This window comes from Phycodurus eques, chromosome 13 (assembly GCF_024500275.1).
Source record: "Phycodurus eques isolate BA_2022a chromosome 13, UOR_Pequ_1.1, whole genome shotgun sequence".
Classification (NCBI taxonomy): domain Eukaryota; kingdom Metazoa; phylum Chordata; class Actinopteri; order Syngnathiformes; family Syngnathidae; genus Phycodurus; species Phycodurus eques.
Window position 1 is genome coordinate 11699475 of NC_084537.1, and position 22281 is coordinate 11721755.

Consider the following 22281-nt stretch of genomic DNA (forward strand, 5'->3'; position numbering starts at 1 on the left):
ATCAAATTTTTCCATTTGTTGAACTATTATTTTTGGAATAGTACAAGGAGTAACGATTCATTTTTTTACTGTCAAAACGAGTAGCAAATCTTGAGGGAGAGTCCGAGCCCTACTACTCACTAACCTTTTGAAACAGAAAGCTACTTACTTGGTACTGATTAATGGGAAGGACTACTAATTTGATACATTCTACACTTCTGAGACTGCTTCAAGTTTAACATTTACAGGTTATTCATACTAAGGCAGCAAACAACAATTATTTGCAATAATAAATGGTGGCACGGTGAACGACTGGTTAGCACATATGCCTAACAGTTCTGAGGAACGGGGTTCAAATCCCAGCCCCGCCTGTGTGGAGTTTGCATGTTCTCCGCATGCCTGCGTTGGTTTTCTCTGGGCACTCCGGTGTGAATGTGTGCATGAATGGTTGTTTGTTTATATGTGCCCTGCGATTGGCTGGCGACCAGTTCGGGGTGTACCCCGCCACTCGCCCGAAGATAGCTGGGATAGGCTCTAGCACGTACACGACCGTAGTGAGGATAAAGCGGTACAGAAAATGGATGGATAGATTAAACAATTACTTTCCTGTAACTTGCTTATGATTCAGTGACTGGTTTGGTCCATAACATGTCAGAAAACAGGCAAAAACAATCATTGTTTTCCAAAGTAGAAGCAGATGTTTGTAAGTGTCTTATTTTGATTCAACACAAAAATAATCACTCTGCTTTCGTGAATGACTACAGAATTTGGACAATTTTAAGTTAAATAATGGCTTAAAAGGACCAGAACAGTTGATTAGACTTTACACGATCAGGATTTCTGGGGCCGATCACCGATCAGTTTAAAAAAAAAAAAACGATAACCGATCACGTCATTGATCGGATCGGCGAATGACAAACCTGATCAGCATAAAATGCCAATTGTCGGCCGATACCGATCAGATTGTTGTAAAGTCTACAGTTTATTAACAGATTACACTGACGATAGATTAGCTTTCAATTAATTATGATACCTCTAGACGACCATTTTTTTGTGGCTATGCCATTATTTTTTTAAGTATTGTTTTAAAGTGATATTTATGGGCAGTATTTTAATTAGCTAATTGCTGTAAACCAGAAGTGATTCACAAGTTCTTGAGTCGGTTTTTTTTTTTTTCTCTCCACTGACTACTTTAGTTATTTGAAGGAGAACCTTTTATTTGCACTTGAGTCATGTTATTCTAACGTAACAGCACTCTCACTAGAGTACCATTTTTGGCTACTATACCGACCTCTCTCAATTATCCAAATGAACTTCCCAAACCAGAAGAAACGCGCACAGCTACTAGCTAAACAAACATAACGGACTTTTTTTTGGTCCCGAACTCCACACGTCAGCCTCACTACATACAACGGCTATATGGGGAACCATTGTGGCATCAATGGCCCTAATAAATGACTTGAAAAGCGAGGTGACAAACGTCAAGGTTATTGACTTCTTTTAGCCGCAAATGTCAGGGAGCGTCTTGACCAGCGAAAACGTTCTGTTAGCTTCGCTATGCTAACGGAGGGGCGTCATTTAGCCTCCGTGTAGTCGCCAGGCCTGCGGTAACAATACGGGACTGGGTCAGCTAAATGTGGCCGGAACATTTGGCTCAATGACGGGATGGTACACGAAGAAGCAAAATAACGCGAGGAATTTAAGGTTACCCTAACAAAAAGAGCGCAGTGGCGAAGTACACCCAAGGAGAGCCCCAATTTGACAAAAAAAAAAATCCCCCATTATTGACTCGTAAAATGAAGGCACGGTCGGCGATAGTTTCAACAACAAAAAAACAGCATTACCTTATATTCTCCCCCGAGCCTCTTACTTCAATCCTAATTGGTGTAATGGATGGGGTGATAATAGGAGAGTGTTCTTGCTCCCCTCCAGGCCATGACGGCGAAACCCGAGGGCTCGACAAAACGAAGAAAAAGACGAAGACTGCGTGCTGGTTCCAACGCTCGAACGTGCATACATCAAGCCAGCCAAGAGTGGAGGAGCTGAGGGGGGCAACAAGCACGTCCTCCACGCCGGGATAGCGGCGAGAGTGTCACCGTTGGTCACATGAGGCGTCTCGGTAAATTAGGAGTTACCACCACCGCGTCCTCCTTCTCCCAACCCCTTCCCCTTTCGTTCTCCTCCTCCTCCAATGAACGCGCCTCTTCATCCGGGGATGGTGCGACCGCCCTGCAAGTCAGCTCCCCTAGATGCTCACTTTGATTGAGGCTCTGCCTCTTACAAGCCGGGTGCACGTCATGTGCTAATGTGGCAACGAAAAAAAGAAAAAAAGGCAAAAGCAATAACGTACAGAGTCTGTGTGACGCCCTCACCGCCCCACCGTCGTGCGACCCCCTCGTAATGGTATGTGCGACGCAAGCTTTTTTTTGTTTGTTTGTTTTTACGGGTCTGGAACACACACTGGTGAGATACTCGTTAACATCCTTGATAGACACATTCAGCAGATATACTATGGTGTAAAAGTGTTTCCATACCCACCAGTGTATGGATTTCCAGTATGTGGCATTAAATCCTCCATTTATCTGTGTGTATATTCATGTATTTGGCATATACAGAAAGTCAATAACGAGTTAATTTCGGCTGAGCTCTGGCTGAGGCTGTGTGTCATATTAGCTCATTGTTTGCAGCATCATGTGAGATGAGGACACAGATGCGTCAGTCAATTGCCTTTGTCAATATTTTCACAGAAGTGGGTGATGTACAGTGACAATGAGGAAATGAAACTATGCGATTTCTGCTCTGTTATTGTAGAAATCACTTTGAGTGACATTGTAAAAAGCAGTTGGTGACAAGATGCGTGACAAGGTGTGGTGGCATCCACATGCTATTTGTCTGAACATGAAAATATCTTTCCAGGAAGGACAGGACTTTATAGAATCATACACCCCGATAAGGTACTAATTCTCGTACATAATTATCAAATCAGTGGTGATTGTGAGCCATTCGACACGAAGTAAAAGCATTAGAAGACACGCTAAAATGCATTTAAGTGATGCTCTAACGCACGAGTGTATTTTGTTCCGTTTCCATGCTTGTATCCCAAACCACATCTCCCCATTTAAATGAAAGGAAATGCCATTAATCCATTCCAAAAGCCTCCAAAAACAGCACCATTTTTTGTTACGTCTAAAAAGTTGTTAGACAAAAAAACTTTCAGGTCATAGTTCTGCAACCAAGAGACACATGACAAAGTGAATAGAATAGACTTGGGAATATATGAATGCAATTTCATGGAACAAACACTACAATTTAGGTTGTAAATGTAGGTCAGTGCTTCTGATAATGTTTTGGCCAGCAGAAGAGTCCATACTGGCCCTGAACACCCACAACTTATATTGACAGAAATGCATAACCACTATCCTACTACTCCTTTGCTTAGATGCCAATTGAACACGTTACACGTGACGCTTTTGTCCGTTGGGCTTTTTATGGTATCGTGTGGCAGATTCCTCCCCAGACACAAATCTGCTATTTTTCACACCTTGAATTACTCGCTTAACTCAATTTTGCTCAGTTTAATTCATATTAATGCCTCTGCCATTCGCAAGGACTCACATCCTACATAAACAGTTTTAAGGCAGCAGACCAAGTTAGCAGAGCGCAAGGGGGACCGAGGGAGATGGGAGACAGTCTTCCACTTTTGCCGTACGTGTGGCAGGGTAGCAAGCTGATCTATAAATATTCAATCAAGCAGGAAACACAATCTGCTCAGCCACTGTTCTCCATTTGGTGACCAGTCCATCAGCAGAAGCCAGAAGAACAAGCAGCACATGCAAACACTGATGTACTACATGGACACATCAGTGGTGGGAAGTAACAAATACTTCATTACTGCACTTAAGTAGATTTTTCCACGTATCTGTACTTTACTTAAGTATTTATTTTTGCGAGGACTTTTTACGTTTACTTCCTACTAGGCTTTACACGGTCAGGATTTTTGGGACCGATCAGCGAGTTGAAAAAAACGATCACCGATCCAATCACATGATGGAGCAATGTGTCTATTTAAATGACTTGTTCATTTACTGTGTATACTTGTGTACTGTATACTGAGTAACTTAAAGTATTCTGTATTCAGGTCATGTATTCGAATCAGTCAGGTCAAACCAACATAACATGACAGAAATCATGGGTGCTAACTGACTGTAATTCAATGACTTTATTGTAATTAAATTACTTCACACACACCGAAACTTTGGAGCATGATTCGACATAACGTCGGCATGTTTACGTGCAACCTGACTGTTGCCATGGATTGTCCATAATGAACACTATTTTCAAGCACAAGGGTGTCCACAAATGCACTTGGCACCAGGACACCCTAGGTCACAGTTCAATGATCGACTTTGTGGTCGTGTCATCGGACTTGCGCCTGCATATCTTGGACACTCGGTTGAAGAGAGGGGCTTAGCTGTCAACTGATCACCACCTGGTGTTGAGTTGGCTACGATGGTGGGGGGAGATGCCAGTCCGACCTGGCAGGCCCAAACGTATTGTGAGGGTCTACTGGGAACGTCTGGCAGAATCCACTGTCAGAAGGAGTTTCTGGCAGAACTTCACCCACGTCTCGGGGGAGGCGGGGGACATTGAGTCCGAGTGGACCATGTTCCGCGCCTCCATAGCTGAGGCGGCCGACCGGAGCTGTGGCTGTAAGGTAGTCGGTGCCTGTCCTGGCGGCAGTCCCCGAACCTGTTGGTGGACATCAGCGCTGAGGGATGCCTTCAAGCTGAAAAAGGAGTCCTGTCGGGCCTTTCTGGCCTGTGAGACTCATGAGGCAGCTGATGGGTACCGGCTGGCCAAGCGGAATGTAGCTTTGGTGGTTGCTGAGGCAAAAACTCTGACGTGGGAGGAGTTCGGTGAGGCAATGGAGAACGACTTCCGAATGGCTTCGAGGAAATTCTGGTCCACCATCCGGCATCTCAGGAGGTGGAAGCAGTGCACCATCAACACTGTGTATAGTAGGGATGGGGCGCTGCTGACCTGGACTCGTGATGTTGTGTGTCGGTGGGGAGAATACCTCCTCAATTCAACCGAGACGCCTTCCCATGAGGAAGCATAGTCTGGGGTCTCTGAGGTGGGCTCTCCTATCTCTGGGGTTGAGGTCACCGAGGTGGTTAAAAATTTCCTCAGTGGTGGATTAGATTCGCCCGAAGTTCCTAAAGCCTCTGGATTTTGTGGGGCTGTCCTGGTTGACACGCCTCTGCAAAATCTCGTGGACATTGGGGACAGTGCCTCTGGATTGGTAAACTGGCGTGGAGGTACCCTTTTTGAGTTGGGGGGACCGGAGGGTGTGTTCCAACTATGGGGGGATCGCGCTCCTCTGCCTTCCTGGTAGGGTCTATTCAGGGGTGCTGGAGAGGACGGTCTGTCGGGAAGTCAAATCTCAGATTCAGGAGGAGCAGTGTAGTTTTTGTCCTGGCCGTAGAACAGTGGACCAGCTGTACACCCTCGGCAGGGTCCTCAAGGGTGCATGGGAGTTCACGCAACCAGTCTACATGTCTTTGTGGACTTGGAGAAGGCATTCGACCGTGTCCCTCGGGGAGTTCTGTGGGGGGTGCTTCGGGAGTATGGGGTGCCGAACCCCCTGATATGGGCTGTCCGGTCCCTGTATGACGATTGTCAGTTTGGTCCGCATTGCAGGCAGTAAGTCGGACTCGTTTCCGGTGAGGGTTGGATTCTGCCAAGGCTGCCCTTTGTCACCGATTCTGTTCATAACTTTTATGGGCAGAATTTCTATGCGCAGCCGAGGCGTAGAAGGGGGTCCGGTTTGGTGACCTCAGTATTGCATCTCTGCCTTTTGCAGATGATGTGGTTCTGTTGGCTTCATCAAGCCATGATCTCCAACTCTCACTGGAGCAGTTCGCAGGCGAGTGTGAAGCGGTTGGCATGAGAATCAGCACCTCCAAATCTGAGACCATGGTCCTCAGTCGGAAAAGGGTGGCGTGCCCTCTCCAGGTCGGGGATGAGATCCTGCCCCAAGTGAAGGAGTTCAAGTATCTTGGGGTCTTGTTCACGAGTGAGGGAAGAATGGAACGGGAGATCGACAGGTGGATCGGTGCAGCGTCTGCAAAGAGCTGGACGAAGTGGCTGGGGAGAGGGAAGTCTGGGCTTCCCTGCTGAGGCTGCTGCCCCTGCGACCCGACCTCGGCTAAGCGGAGGAAAATGGATGGATGGATGGATGAACATACCTCAAGCAATCCTTGAAATAAAGTCCTCTCCCGAGCATCAGTGACCACCACCACACGTTATTCCCCATTTTGCTCTTATTAAAGACACGACACAATCAATTGTTGTTGTCGTCGCCATGGTAACGAGTGTATCCGGTCGCATTTGAGTTGACAAGATAAAGCTCAGTGATCGTAAAAGACGGGATGCGGTGGTATCGGAATACAAGATTTTATTGCATAGTATAAAATGCTAATTGTCGGCCCATACCGATCAGGCCGATCAGATCGGTGTTAAGTCTACTTCTTACATTAGAGTAGGGACCGAGCTCTGCTGCAAATGGTGAAAATCCACAAGTAAATGACGTCCCCCTAAAATGTTCATAGTTGCCTACTGATACCACAAGACACACTATCACAAAGCACTACGTTTGTTTAAATGAAACTTCGCAACACACTTCAAGATATTTCATTGGCACAAAGATGCCACAAGACGAAGACGAAGCCAAAGCACTACTTTTGTCTAAATGAAGCGCCTCTCTTCACTATAGTTCCTTGGTATCAAGATGCCACAAGATAGTGGCAAAGAACTACTTTTGTCTAAATGAAGCTTTTCAACTTAGTTTCTTGGCACCAAGACACCACAAGATGGTGGCAAGCACTACTATGGTCTAAATGAAACTCCTCACCTCACATCAACATAGTTCCTTGGCATGAAGATGGCAACAAAGCAATACATTAATTGCTTTTGCCTGGGCACAAAAACAGTGGATAGGTCAGTTTTTTAAGGGAATAATGGAGGACAGATTTCCCCCAAAATAGAAAATTTGCGAATGCTGAACCATGAATATGCAGACGATCACTGTATTGTATATGATCGAATATACAAAAATAATGTGTACTTTTTAGCTTTGTATTCAAATACATTTCCAGGTAGCCTATGTACTTTTGTACTTTATTTAGGTACAGGAGTTGAATCAGTACTTGTACTTTTACCACAGTAGTAAGTACTGCATCTGTACTTCCATATAACCATATGGTGTTAGTACATATGGTACACATACAAGTTAACACTTTCATGACCTGTAGCACATGCATTGCTTGTTTACAATACACCCCCTTTCAAAGCAGGAGTCAATGACTCAACTAATTGTTCCTCCTCTAAACATGTCTGAGAGGCACAAAGCTACATGGTGTGCCTCTCAAGGAACTGTTTGAGACACGGAAAGCTCTATTTGTTTCTTTCAATTGTCTTTGCTCAACGGGCATCCGAAGTCAAGATACCGAAAGCAGGCCACTTCTGGAAGTCTTTAAGAATCAATATGTGAGGCTTTCAGTTTACTATGTTCTGTGCTCTAATAATATTGTCACTAGAGGCAATTCTGCAACTGTTTTAAAAACAAATTTGTCCTTCAGACTTTCTCATGCCATGCATCACCTCAGTAGAAGTCCTTCAGAAAAAAAGCACTTTTAAGTGTTATGCGAAGTGATAGGTTATTAATGGGGACATTCAACTTTCAAGGGAAATTTCAGGATGAACCTAAAACTTTTACAGGTGGACTTAATTTGACCTTCTCTAAACTTCCACCAATACATTTCCTATTTCAATTAGAATTGGTATTTAAACAGTCCTCTTCATCTTACTGTTCATATTTTGACATCTGACAACTGATCCAACAGTAAATCTCTGTTGCGAGGCTTCAAAGTGGATGTTCTCAGAGGGAAAGAGCTACTGATCTTATAATGTCACAGAGTGCCATCAACGTGGCAACAACGATACAGAGAGACCGAAAGATTCCCAGAAAGGCACTGAAGTGGACACTCAGTTCTGCTCCCTCAAGTAGGAGCCACTTGCTTGCTTGCCTGTTTAATCCCCTAGCTCCACCCCCCAGTTGTCATGGTAATGATATCTGTACTAGTCCAGTCTCTCACTTGCATGACACAGGGCTAATTCAAATGGCTGTTTTTTTTGTGTGTATGTGTGTGTGCTTCCTCAGAACAAACAACAAACAATCCAACACAAAAAAACAAACAAACATTTTTGCTTTCAAATTTTGTGGCGGTTTGTCTGTTCATGATAGATAATCTTGTTCTGTAGCTACTGCAGATGGCTACTGTGCAAAAGTAAAACCTTTACAGACTCTTCAGTAGATTACACAATAAGTAGTGTCTACTATAACCTCCATCTACTATCACCACAAAGGCGGACTGATAAATTCCTCTTCACATCACTGTAATGCGTCAGTGCGATACTGCACGACATTGATGAGCGCTTGAGTGAGTTTACGACAACAGTTCACTGAGCTACTTATGTGAAGTAGTGCTAATTTTAGCAAGAGGGTATTTGCCCTTGCCTAGTTGTTGTGGCATTTGTGTAATTAGAGGCTAGGTGTGCTCATGTGTTGTGACTGGTGGTTATCTAGAAGCCAAGGTGGCAGCTGGCTTTTATTCTTACATCCGTGTTTGTCAGGATAGACATGTTTGGTTGAGGCTTAGGGTTACCGCTAAAGTAGGCCTATCTACAGTTCCAAGAAAAAGAATGTGAGCCATTTGGAATTACCCCAATTCCTGCATAAATTGGCCATAAAATGTGATCCGGTCGTTTTCTAAGTCACAACGATAGACAGTCTCTTTAAACGTAACACACAAACAATTATATGTTTTCAGAATTTTTTTTGGACACACCATGTAAGCATTCAAAGTGCATGGTGGAAAATAAATGTGAACCCCTATAGGCTAATGCGTTCGACAAGAGTTAATCCAAGTCATGAGTCAGCCACCCTAGAGTCCAATCAATGTGACGGGATTTGAGGTGTTGGTTAAACCTACCCTGCCCTGCAAAAACCTGCCAGTTTTTAAGTTTTCCAGTACAGTTATACTTTGAGATATGCGCTTGCAATTCAAAGCAAAAAATAGGCTGAATGACAGCCCATATCTCAAACTCCCAAGTTGGGTCACTCGTATCTCAAGGCACCACTGTATTCTCAAGAAACATTGTCAAATGTGAACCATGCTTCACACAAAAGAGTTCTCTGAATACCAACAGGTCAGACAACATTAAGAAGATTCAAGGCCTCTAAAAGCCTTGAATCTTCATCAGTCCACTGCAAAACCGAATGTCGATAAATGGAGAAAGTACAGCACTGTTGCTACGCTCCCTCGGAGTGGCCGTCATGTAGAGATAGCTGTAAGAGACAGAATGATCAAGGATGTGAAGAAAAATTCAGTGTAAAGGCCTACAGATTTCTGTAACACCTGCTGACATCTCTCTTGACAAATCCGTATGAAAAATGGATGTCATTGGAGGACACCACGGAGGAAGCCATTGCTGTCCCTCCAAAAAACAATGCGACAGGTTTGAAGTTTGTAAAAGAACACCTCGATGTTCAACAGTGCTATTGGAAAACAATTGTGTGGCCAGATGAAACCAAAGTTGAGTTGTTTGGAAGGCACACACAACGTGCAGCACGCCACCGTCAAAACTTCATACCAACTGTATGAGGTTTTGAAAAAAGTGGCATTGCGGTTTGGGACTGCTTTGTTACTGCTTTGTTACCTCAGGGCCTCGACACATTGCTATTACTGATGGAAAAATGAATTCCGAAGTATAATAAAGACATTTTGCAGGAGAATTTAAGGCTGGCCGGCACGGTGGAAGACTGGTAAGCACATCTGCCTCACAGCTCTCCCGGTCCCGCCTGTGTGCGAATGGTTGTTTGTTTCGGTGTGCCCTGCGATTGGCTGGCAACCGGTTCAGGGTGTACCCCGCCTCCCGCTCGAAGATAGCTGAGATAGGCTCCAGCAGCCCGCGACCCTAATGAGGATAAGCGGAAAAGAAAATGGATGGATGGAATTTAAGACTGTCTGCCAATTGAAGCTCAACAGAAGATGGGTGATGGAACAGGACAACAATCAGGAAAGCATAATAGCAGGACAGGAAAATATATGCCTTTTACGTAAATTTGAACTAAAGTATTGTAGTATCGCGATTCAAAGAGCAAAATGACACGACAGCAAAAGCAGGAAAATGGGTGCAGGCCATTGTCTTATTACGACACAATTTTGTTAGCCTTTGCTGTTTCAGAAATATCTCAAGCATGGGGAAGTCAAAATGATGATCTTGTTTTATAATGGAAGGCAAGAGACATTCATATTCTCTAAGGGTTTGTGTGTGATACTATTAATATTAGAAAATAATCAAATGCAAGATGAGTGTAAGAATCACATGACTGTGACAGACCAGGAAGCTGACTTGAAGCTCCCTGTTGGATTTATCTCACCAAACATTATAATGAATAAACACAAAAGGAATGAAGACGTTGGTCATTTTACTCATGAGGAGGGCGCATGGGAGATTGTTCAGGTTACAGCCTCTCAACACGCTCTAAACAATCTCTCCCGTCGCTCCTGCATTTATTTGCTCATGAGGAGGGCGCATGGGAGATTTCTAAGTTTACAAGACATAACGTACTAAGCTACAAGACACAACACACTAAGGGTAGGGTTTCAAGGTGAAAACATGGCACCTGCCACGTCCCGGCCACGTCCTTCTCTCAGATGATTCCTGCTGAGTCATCTTCTTGAAGGCGAGACATCTTTCTTTCTAAACATTGTCCATAATACTAATGCAAGCTAAGCAAATAAATGATAACTTCTACAATATATCTAACATTTCCCTCCTGTTTATCATGTATTTGCACAAATTCTCATATCATCTTACAGTCACTTCATTTCGATTTTTTAACTGTAGAATCATTTTTATGAAACAAATACATTTATACTCAGAGTAAATTTGTCATACATGAATTTTGTAGTCTAAACATCGTAATCATCTGAATCAGGAAACAAATCAGTTAAAGCAAAATCATCATCATCATCATCATTATCTTTATCATCAAACAGTAATGGATACATCATCTCCATACGGTTCTCCATGGGGTTATGGCTTTGGTGATTAATTTACTGATTAAAGCCCGAATGCATGGGATACAACAACATCCACAAAATGTCAGAATGGCTGCAAAAACAGCAATTGATATCAATATTGGTGAAATTAGGGTTTTATATTTACCAAAAACGTCCATCCAGCTGTCCCACAAGGAGTGTTGATTGAGGGTCCGTAGACCATCGATGGCTCTGGTCAAGCTGCCATCTGAAGCAGTATTGTTTGTTCTCCAAACATACCGCAAACACCTCCCTCTCTTGCGAGGAGTGTGTCGACAGCTATGCGGTTTTGGAACGTCCTTGAAGAGGTAGCTTTGAGCTGCTCATGCACAGCTTCCAACCCACTCTGAGTCCAATTTCCTAATCTCTGTACATTGAAGTGGATATAGTTTATCCCATCAACATTTTTATTAATCGTACACCACCAGCATATGAAGTCCTCCTGCAACTTGGTCAGCTAATTTGTATTGATTAGGAACCCCACGAGGAACACCTATGGCGTTGATGTATATTTTATGTTGGATAATTTTGCCTCTGCCAGGATAAATCTATTTTTTGTCTATGTTCTAGATTGGACAAAACATTGGTGCCCTTTCCATTAAATCTTGAACAGGCATAGGGTATACTGACACATGCAATATCAAAGTGATAATAGTTCACAATCCAGATCTTTAGGTAATCTATCAAACAGTCTATCATCTCCGGACCACCACCAGCTGCGGCTCCGTGATACTGGCATAAATTTTGGTCCGACTTTTAAGGTTACTTTACACTGTGTGTCATTCAGTGGTCCTAATTTTTTGCCTTTACTAATCATGTTTATACAAGTGAAATTATTTGGTGCTACTAGAGTAGAAAACATCGGTTTGTTTTTATCTGCTTCTGTTACGGGATATATACGATCCCATGATTTACATCCCTTAGTTGGTACAGTAGCGTTCATTAATGGAATAATACAATTTTGTGATAATTGTGCCGGAACTATTCGCAACAAAGGCCTTGGACCCATGCAAACCACACAATCTTTTTTTGCTACATTTGCTGCTTGTTCCACCAATAGTAACCAATTGTTATTTTGTCCTGAAACTCCTGTGACTACAAGGAACCAATCATCAGTAGTTATTTTGTTAACCATTAACATGTGTCCACCTTTCTTTGAAGTTTTTAATGGCATTTCTGGTTTAACGCGGTTCCCATAACACAATGCTACTTGGAAGTGGGGATCTTTTCCCGCAGTATATGCCCACAAACTCACCATCAAACACATTGGGTGACTCGACTTGTATGTCAATATTAAATTATGGGTCGTTTTGCTTAAGTTAAACTTCTTTCTATGTTCTTTTGCTGCTTTTAATGACCAATTGGACCAATCATAACCTGTTTCACCAATGAGGTATTCCCATCCAAAGCCTATAGATGCATACCAGTCATATTTATCTCCCCAATTCTGCCCATTCTCTTGAGCTTCATTGGTGAGAGCCGCATATGGAATTATGATTAAAGTATCTTGATTTCGGGGGGCACAAAATATTAAACTGTTTTGCCGCATTTGGAGGTCATGCCCACAGTTCTGATCATCAACTGTACTCCTTTTGGTACGAGTTAATGCTTCCAAATTTTTTATTATTGGGTTGGTCATATTGGTCCAGTTGGTAGGTGATTTCCTATCTAAAAAATGCGTTGTATCGTTTAGTGTGGGACTTCCCACGTACCACATAAACAAAACCAACACTATAGTAACCAAAGTTGCTGCGTAACAGCTTATCGAATCTCGTAACCAACGTGGGTGTGCCATTCTGCTGAGTTCTCACTAAACGGGTTGGTGTCTTTTTTCTTCACTGACCAGCAAGCGTTTTCAGAATCTACACATCTGCTCCCGCTCCGTTATCAGACTTTTGCTCACCTTCCCTATTTGAGTACTCAGCTGAAATGACTCTTTTACAGTGTGTTAAATGAACCCACGTGTTTCTTTCTGCTATTTTTTATTGTCCCATTCATTCTTTCCACTCGACCTACACTCTGAGGGTGGTGGTAAGCACAATGGTTTTTCAAATTGATGTGGAACATGGTTCCTATTTTATTGATTATTTGATTTACAAAATGAGTCCCATTATCACTGTAAATGGTTTCAGGTATGCCATATTTTGGAATGATGTCTTTACATAGTGCTTTTGCCACCGTCAGAGCATCAGGTGATTTTGTTGAGAATAATTCGATCCATTTAGAAAATGCATCTATGATAACCAAACAATACTTTTTTCCTTCACTTTGGTTTAATTCAATATTCCTCTCCTGGGCCTCAAATTGCCTTGTGGATTATACCTAGCACAAATCATACATGCTCTACAAATTATTATTATTATTATTATTTTAATAGGAATTAAAACCATAAGTTGTATAATATTGATTTATCTGTCTTACCATCCCTCCTGTTGAGACATGTGACACAGCATGGCTCAATATAGCAGCCCATTTGAATAGTTTTTTTTTTTTTTTTTTTTTTTTCTCTCTTTGCTAATGTAAATTTCATTTTGTAGTTTTGCACTTTGAATTGCGTTCTTGTTGTGGAACCCTCTTACTGGCTATCAGTATAGATTGTACCATCTTTATTTATTTTTAGTTTGCATGCCTCGGTTAATGCTACTAATTCAGCAGTTTGTTCGGCCAATTCCTGACAATCATGCTGCGTGCCTTCATCAGGTAAGGGTGTTAGCGTGGCTGGATTTAAGGTTGTGCATCGCTCAACAGTCAAATGTGGTTGTGACAGCAAGATGGCCATGCAAGATAAATATCTTGCAGGTGTTAAAAACGCCATATTGGTTTGCAATAGGAGAGCAGACACTGTATGTGGGTCCTTAAGAGTTAATGGATGAAATAACACAATTGTGGAACTGCTCTCTATTGCCATTGAAGCTGCCACAACTGCTCTGACACAATGCAGTAATGCACACGTCACGTTGTCTAGTCTAGTTGAAAAATAAGCTATTGGTCTCAGTTTATCACCATATTGTTGTGTAAGTACGGAGGTCATGTCATAGTGTTTACAATCTACAATTTGAATGAATGTTTTATCATTAAATTTGGAAGGCCGAGCGCAGCCCTGGACACCAAATGTTGTTTAATGTCACAGAAGGTCTTTTCCGCCTCTGTATTCCATAGAACAGGTGATGTCATTTTAAGGTTTGCTTCATACATAAATTTTGACAATGGTGCAATAATTTCTGCATAGTTTGGAATCCATGCTCTACAATAATTTGTCAGACCTAAAAATGACATCATATGTTTCTTTGTTTGTGGTTTAGGGTTTTTTAAAACTGTAGCTTTTCTGCCTTCTAATATAGTCCTTCCTCCTACACTTAGATTATGTACCAGATATTTGACTTGCTTTTTACACCATTGCAATTTACTTTATGTCCCTCCTCTGCTAGATGATGCAGTAAGGCTAATGAATCTTTGATGCATGTCTCTCCATCTGGAGATGCCAAAAGCACATCATCGACATATAATAAGATTTGGCTCCCTCCTGGGGGAGTGAATGTAGACATGCTTGTTGTCATTATTTGTGAATAAATTGTTGGACTTTCACAGTAACCTTGTGGTAATCTAGTAAATGTATATTTCTTTCCCTCAAATGTGAATGCAAACCAAAATTGACTGTTCTCTTCTATTGGTATAGAAAAGAAAGCATTGCTTATGTCCACTACTGTAAACACAGTAGCGTCTGCTCTTAATGAATTTAACAATGTGTGTGGATCTGGTACACATGCTGCTCTCTGTATCACTGCAGAATTTACAGCTTGCAAATCTTGTACCATCCTCCAACCGACTGAAGGTGGGGCCTTTTTCACGGGAAAAATTGGTGTGTTACATGGTGAATCTGGACACGCCACTATAACTCCTGCTTTAATTAGTGCTTCAATTACCGGTTTGATTCCTTCATGTGCATCCGGTTTTAATGGATATTGACGAATCCCTGGCCTATATTCCGTTTTTGGTCTAATTTGTACTGGTAAAGCCCCTTTAATAAGGCCTACATCGAATGGTCCTGCGGACCATAACTTTTGTGGAACTGTTTTCAGCATCTCTTCATCAATTTCAGTGAGAATCATCTGGTCTAATCATACAGGATGCATGTGTCTCCCTTCATCACCCTGCATTGTCCAAAATATTGCCTTCCTGATTAGACCAGTTGACGCACTGTATTCCAGTTTGTTTTCTATTTGTCGCCAATCATTTGTCTCCTATCCTTGTTTCAGTAATGTTCCCACATGTTTCCATTGTGACCCATAATCTTTGCACAATGAAATACGTGGGACACTTGTATTTTTATACAGTTCCTTTAATTTGTCCAGTAAAATAATTCCTGCCGCGACTTTTGCTTCATTGTCTGAGTACAGATAATCTTCAGTAATTTTATCAGGTGTCGCATGTTGTAACTTGTTTTCATATACTGGGTCTTGCATTGGCGTGTTTTTTTTTTTACCACAGTGTTGTATGCAGCTCATCATTGTTTTTTTTTTTTTTTTTTTTTTTTTGTGTGATAAGCTGCAAGGCTGCAGACAACAGACTCTCTCCCATGTTTAACGGTGGTTTGTCTGGGATATCGATTGTATAATAGAATGTACTTTCTCTGTTTTCTAGTGTCATATAGAGGTTGTCTCTTTTTAATTCATGTTTTCGTTTCACTACAATATTTTTATTTGAAGATGGAATGAGTATAAGTCCTAGTTGGAATAAGCCATCTCTTCCCAACAAATTCACAGGGCACTCCGGGACTTTGAAAATTGGCATTTTACAAGTTCTCCCCTGAGGGCGAACTCTCTCTAATCCACACAGGCTCAAGTTCAAGTTCCATGGCAAAAGTAATTTGCGTATTTGCAGATTTAACTATTGCCTTATGTCCCGATAGTTTGGAACCTGGGATCTTTTCCTACATGCTTTTGTATCGCAAGGAAATTTCATTTCTTTCCCATTTATTGACAAGGTTATTTCAGGTTTTTTTTTTTTTTTTTTTTTTTTTTTTTTTTTTTTTTTTTTTGTGTCCAAACTCAGAATGTCCTGTAAATTGAAATCCACTTCCTCATTCTCTGTAATAATTAAACAAGAGGATTTGTTGAGTTGGGAATCAGGTTGGCTTAGTCATGCGGTTGTTTGTCCATATTCTCTGGTATTTTTCTTAGGGCAGTTACGTGCGATGTGGCCTTTATCTCCACAGCACCAACAGATGGTATTATCATAACATTTTCGACCATATCTTACTCTGCTGCGTCCTCTAAAATTATCTCCCTCTTTGCCTCGATAGTATTTCTTTTTCTCCTATCCTTTTTCTCTTTTAGACGCCATGTTTAGCCAAAAAGTAAGTTGTCAAATCCATCTTTTTCCATTTGTGATATATTATTTTTTGTGTCGACCCTCTATTTTGTTTCGAAGTTGAACTAATTTTTGCGAATTTAGCTAGCCAGCGAAACCGTATTTGGTTATCCGCGTGTTTAAATGTTTTATTTTGGAAGGGTTTTGAAGTTGTACACATTGCCAGTCTTTACACGTCAGGCTTTCTGTTGGATTCGTTTTATTGTTATTGTTTCCCATTTTTGTGAATTTGGAAGTCAGTTTATTCGCACCTAGAGTGACCTAATACTGACTTTATTCAAACAATGACTGGGTGACAATGAATGTCTGAGTTATGGTAAACCTCAACCTTCTACCCCAAATGGGGCGGAGGATTCTTGCCTCTGCTTCCAAACTCAGTTGTCACTTACAATCCAGTCTCTTACATCCATACTTTTACACACACACACACGAAATTAGTAACGTTTTAACAAACACACGAAAACATGGAAACACGGAAACACAAAGGCACGGAATTTTAAGTACGTCTAGGACTCCGCCGTCCTTTATTTTTTGAATTTTTTTTTTTTATTTTAACACGGAATTTTAGCACGTATAGGACTCCGCCGTCCATGCGGAATTTGTAGGACTCCGCCGTCCATGCGGAATTTGTAGGACTCCGCCGTCCATTTACTTGCCAGTGACTAGTATTACACAAGGTTTATTTCGCCGCAGACTTCTTTGTCGCGCGATACATTCAAAAAAATTTTAAAAATTTTACTCACCAGTCGTCTTCAATCCTGTGGATTGTCGTCAACCTTCAGATCCCAGTTGAGGAGTACGAAGACCAGTCCCGGAAAGGGTCTCAATTGCCGTGGCCACGGTCTCTTAACTGGGTGTCGGCTCCACAACTGGAATCCTCGGGTGTGTTGACATCCGGCTCGAAGGACCAATTTAATGTTGGATTTATCTCACCAAACATTATAATGAATAAACACAAAAGGAATGAAGACGTTGGTCATTTTACTCATGAGGAGGGCGCATGGGAGATTGTTCAGGTTACAGCCTCTCAACACGCTCTAAACAATCTCTCCCGTCGCTCCTGCATTTATTTGCTCATGAGGAGGGCGCATGGGAGATTTCTAAGTTTACAAGACATAACGTACTAAGCTACAAGACACAACACACTAAGGGTAGGGTTTCAAGGTGAAAACATGGCACCTGCCACGTCCCGGCCACGTCCTTCTCTCAGATGATTCCTGCTGAGTCATCTTCTTGAAGGCGAGACATCTTTCTTTCTAAACATTGTCCATAATACTAATGCAAGCTAAGCAAATAAATGATAACTTCTACAATATATCTAACACTCCCTCAAGGACTTCGATTCATTTGTTGGCTCCAAAATAATTCCTGTTTTTGTTTGAGGACTTTATCTGTGACCCTGGTGATACTGTTTCTTGGCAGGCACATTTATAGGACCAAACCTTAAGACCTTACCTTAAATAAATGTTCTCTCAATTGCTTGCAGCCCAATGTTTAAATAAGAGAAGTGACCTGTGCATCAAGGTCACTGTTCCTTCCACACACACACACACACACACACACACACACACACGAGTCAACTAGTAACAGACAATACGAGTCAACATGTACTATACAGTAATCAATAACAGGAGGCATGTGTAAATCTTTGTTCTAGCACATCAACTACACATTGTAAATATGTAAGCGAGAATTATTAGCAACAGTTATTCATATTCTTGCCCTATCATATTATAATTATCTATTATCATATTAGAATCACCATGTCAGGTTTCCTGATTGTTGTGGGGTGTGGCTAAAACAGGGCCCAGTGATGTACTTGGGCCCCATCAGAAGTCTCCCTTCCCATACTAAACAAGAATTTGAGTGCAATCGGCTTATCTGGCACAATTGCGACGTGCAGCTAGCTAGCTAGTTATGCTTACACTCCGAAAATGCATTTTTCTTTTGGATAGCCTGCTGGCTTGGTGGCTTTAAAGCGCCTCATTGTCAGGATGTGGAAATGCACCATAACAACCCGGTGGGATGTATTCGAGCCTACGCAGGCTCTAAGTGGATATAATTTTGCAGCTCAAACATGTAGTTATGCGTAGGCATAAGAGAGATGAGAAAATGAGTAGCATCCCTTTTCCAGGTCGTAGTAGAGCTATTTGATTGACAGTTGAGTGGGACATGGTTTCAGCGCATTTGGCGGCTTGATATTTCACAATTTTGAAGACTCGTTTTATGTTTGGAGAATATTTATTATTTTTTTATTTTTTTTAAACATTCAAATTTGGCAACCTTGTTAACAGCACACATCTCTGTTGGTGTGTCAAATTTACATTGTTTCACTTTACAGGGTTTTTTTCCATGTTAATATTTGTAATATGAACTATTGTGGCGGCGCGGTGGACGACTGGTTAGCACAATAACCTGTGGTGTTTGCATGTTCTCCCCGTGCCTGCATTGGTTTTCTCCGAGTACTCCGGTTTCCTCCCACATCCCAAAAACACACATGCTTGGTTGACTGAAGACTAAATTGCCCGTAAGTGTGAATGTGAGTGCGTATGGTTGTTTGTTTCTATGTGCCCTGCCATTGGCTGGCGAACGGTTCAGGGTGTACCACACCTCCCGCCCAAAGATAGCTGGGAAAGGCTCCAGCACGCCCGCGACCCTAGTGAGGATAAGCAGCAGAGAAAATGGATAGATGGATGAACTATTGTTCATGTTTGTAAAACCAAGGAGCAGCAATTCCTCATAGAATTGTTTTGCAACACAGAAAATTCATTTTAAGATGTCTAATTTTGAAGACATACTGTATTCTATGCTCCGAGTAAATGCATGGCTAAGAGTTGTGATCTGTTTGCAGAAATATCTGACATTCAGTTCACTTTCCTAATCTCTTGGGCCCAGCCAGAGAGAATTCCATGACCCGCCAAGCACAGCAGCAACATGCCTAAGGTCAAGGATGTGTTTCATCATCATCATCACAGTATCACCATAAATCATCAGTGCCTGTTGATGTTTTCCTTCAGGGTGATTTTTTTTGTTTTTCCACCCAATCAAGAGCACAGGCTTGTTTTTATAGGGGGATTTTTTTAGGGGGAAATTGGAGACATTCTTGGCAACACAAGATCGCTCAGATGATTAAGGGTTCGATGCATCATGTGACGAGTAGACTATAAAGCCTTTTGGTGGAACTTTTGACTTGCGTTGCTGCTGTCTGCAGCTTAATGAGGTGGCAACAACAGGAAGTACTGCTGTTATGTATTGCATCTCACGCTTGTCATGTTTGTATTGTCTGTGCTTTTGGTAAGGAAATTTTTCCAAGGAGACTTCATAATTCCAGGTAAACATAACTATCATGTTAACCTAAAAATGCTATGGGGTTTATTTATTTGCTGAATATTTCAAAGCGGCACAGTGGGCGACTCGTTAGTGCGTCAGCCTCACAGTTCTGAGGACGCGGGTTCAATCCCCGGCCCCGCCTGTGTGGAGTTTGCATGTTCTCCCCGTCCGTGCCTGCGTGGGTTTTCTCCGGGCACTCCGGTTTCCTCCCACATCCCAAAAACATGCATTGATTGGAGACTCTAAATTGCCCGTAGGTGTGACTGTGAGTGCGAATGTGTTTGTTTCTATGTGCCCCGGAGATTGGCTGGCAACCAGTACAGGGTGTACCCCGCCTCCTGCCCGATGACAGCTGGGATAGGCTCCAGCGCGCCCGCGACCCTAGTGAGGAGAAGCGGCTCAGAAAATGGAATGGATGGAATATTTCTACCTAAATACAGTGACAAATTTACCTTTTATATATTTTTTTGCCCTTTCTGTAATGCCCTAAGACGCGACCAGATGACGCCAAAAGCCCTGGCTAATAGGAAAGTAGTAATTGGTGTCGGGAAATATTGTTGAAGTGGTACATCTTGATTTAGACAGATCATCTTTGTACATCAGGGAGGAGCTAAATTTAAGCTGGGTTTTTACGGAAGTTACATGCAGACGTCGTGACTTTTTTTTTCAGAATCAAATCATCTGTAAGGTTTTTATTTTTAAGGGTAATGTAATATGAGTTAGACATATTAAAATAATTTGTGGTACATAAACAATTAATACAGGCAATTATAAGGATTTGGGGTTGGGCATCAATTTCTCACAGCAAGGCTCGGTCTCTATCCCCATGAATAGCAAGGGTTTACTGTATTCATGACCTGTGTAATAGAAAGGAACTTAACCAAATTCAAGTAAATGTTTATATTTATCCATTGTCGCGAGCTGAAACACACTGCTTCCACTAACAACATGACCGCGAACAGAGAAAAGCACAGTCATTTGCCAACTTAGCCATTTGGTTGCTAGCGTTCCAACCGCTCTTGCAACAATTTTTCAAAAAAGCAACTAGCGAGTTTGATTTCTGCTAAGAAACAGACAATATAAGCGGAATCACTTTCACATTATTCACATTTGACAAGAAAGGAATCCGGTGGAAGGCGATCACCAGAGTCAATTGTGCTGAACACTGCCAAAAGACATGACCATTTATATGTTACAAAAGCAGTGATCTATCAACACGATGGAAATTCTTGACCCGTGGTATGTGCGTCAAGCCACAAATATTTCACATAGCTCACCTGTATAACTTGTACATGAGAAAATAGTGTGAGAGAGCTAGAAATGCTGCAAACATGCTAGAATGTCAGGTTTATGCATGTATTAAGTCGCATTCAGAGCTTTTAAACGTTCCAAAGCTTGGGTAGGGAGGAGTAATTAGTTTAGTAGGTTTGGTTTTATTTTTTTTTAAATGATACAACATAATAACCTATTGCAAATTATTTTGTGGGCCCTCAAGTTACAGCTCACGGAACCCCCCCAGATTTAGAACTGCTCTTGTAAAAGCACTCAAGCATAATTTTACATTTTGTATGTATACACAGTTACTTGACGTCTTGTGGCTTTGCAGCGTGCTGCTGCAGAGATGTTGCGTTATCTTCTTATGACGTGCGGAAGAGGCAGCTTCGACTCCCTGGTCAGTTCAAGCAAGCTGGGAGATGAGCTGGAGTCCATGGGAACACGTCTGCAGAGCTGCACAGGTTAAGTCAAGCATTCTGGTTTGATTCCTTTATGATGAAGTGTCTACCAGTCAAGGAAGGACGCCCACTTACGAAAGAGACAATTTCCTGCACACCTGTTGCTCACACAGCTGATGTAGCACAGAAGACAAGAATGTATTTCATTTCCACCCAAAAGAAAACGGGAACGCCTGAAATCACAGTAGAACCTCTGAGGTCGAACACGATCCATTCTGGAATGCTTTTTTTCTTTACATTTTTCCCATAGGACATAATGTAGTGGCGGCATGATGGGCTTTCTCTAGATACTTCCTTCCACATTCCAAAAACATGCACGTTTGGTTAATTGAATGCTTTAAATTGCCCATAGTGAGTGTGAATGCGTGTTTGTCTATGTGTGCCCTTAGATTGGCTGGCAACCAGTCCAAATTCCAATATTTGTTGTATTTTATGCTCTCCCTTACCATAGTTCGGGTATGTGGACGTTGGATTTTTTTTTTTTTTTTTTTTTTTTAAATCTGCCTATGGCTCTTCAGAATCAGCAGTGGCTTATGTAACTTAAACTACAGCATTTTAGCAATGGGACTGTTTCTTTCGGCAGTTATATTTCAAATTCATCCTCAGAGGGCCAATGAGTTGGCCCTCGACGACGTCAGCATGTTTCCATCCTCTGATTGGTTCAACGACCAAAACACGACTGTAGTGATCTTCACACAATA

The 22281-nt window shown here is 41.9% G+C and overlaps 2 protein-coding genes across 5 annotated transcripts in view; both read right to left on the reverse strand.

The window, feature by feature from the left end:
- The window catches only part of st3gal3b (ST3 beta-galactoside alpha-2,3-sialyltransferase 3b), a 47804-nt gene extending 45660 nt beyond the window's left edge, over positions 1–2144 (reverse strand). For all 4 annotated transcript variants that reach the window (XR_009769633.1, XR_009769632.1, XM_061693240.1 and 1 more), the window contains exon 1: positions 1824–2144. The gene's annotated coding sequence lies outside the window, so the exon portion shown is untranslated. The remainder of the gene's footprint in view (positions 1–1823) is intronic.
- An 8397-nt stretch (positions 2145–10541) lies between these two features.
- On the reverse strand, positions 10542–17783 carry LOC133412010 (uncharacterized). The gene is made up of 2 exons (XM_061694960.1): positions 11275–17783; positions 10542–11148 (listed from the first exon to the last, which is right to left on the reverse strand). Exon 1 carries the CDS (start codon positions 12940–12942, stop codon positions 11788–11790), a length of 1155 nt encoding a protein of 384 aa, XP_061550944.1. The 5' UTR covers positions 12943–17783; the 3' UTR covers positions 10542–11148; positions 11275–11787.
- Positions 17784–22281: the final 4498 nt, after the last annotated feature.

Excerpts from the sequence above, each read along its gene's own strand:
- LOC133412010 (XM_061694960.1), bottom strand. The coding sequence starts at position 12,942 with ATGGCACACCCACGTTGGTTACGAGATTCGATAAGCTGTTACGCAGCA.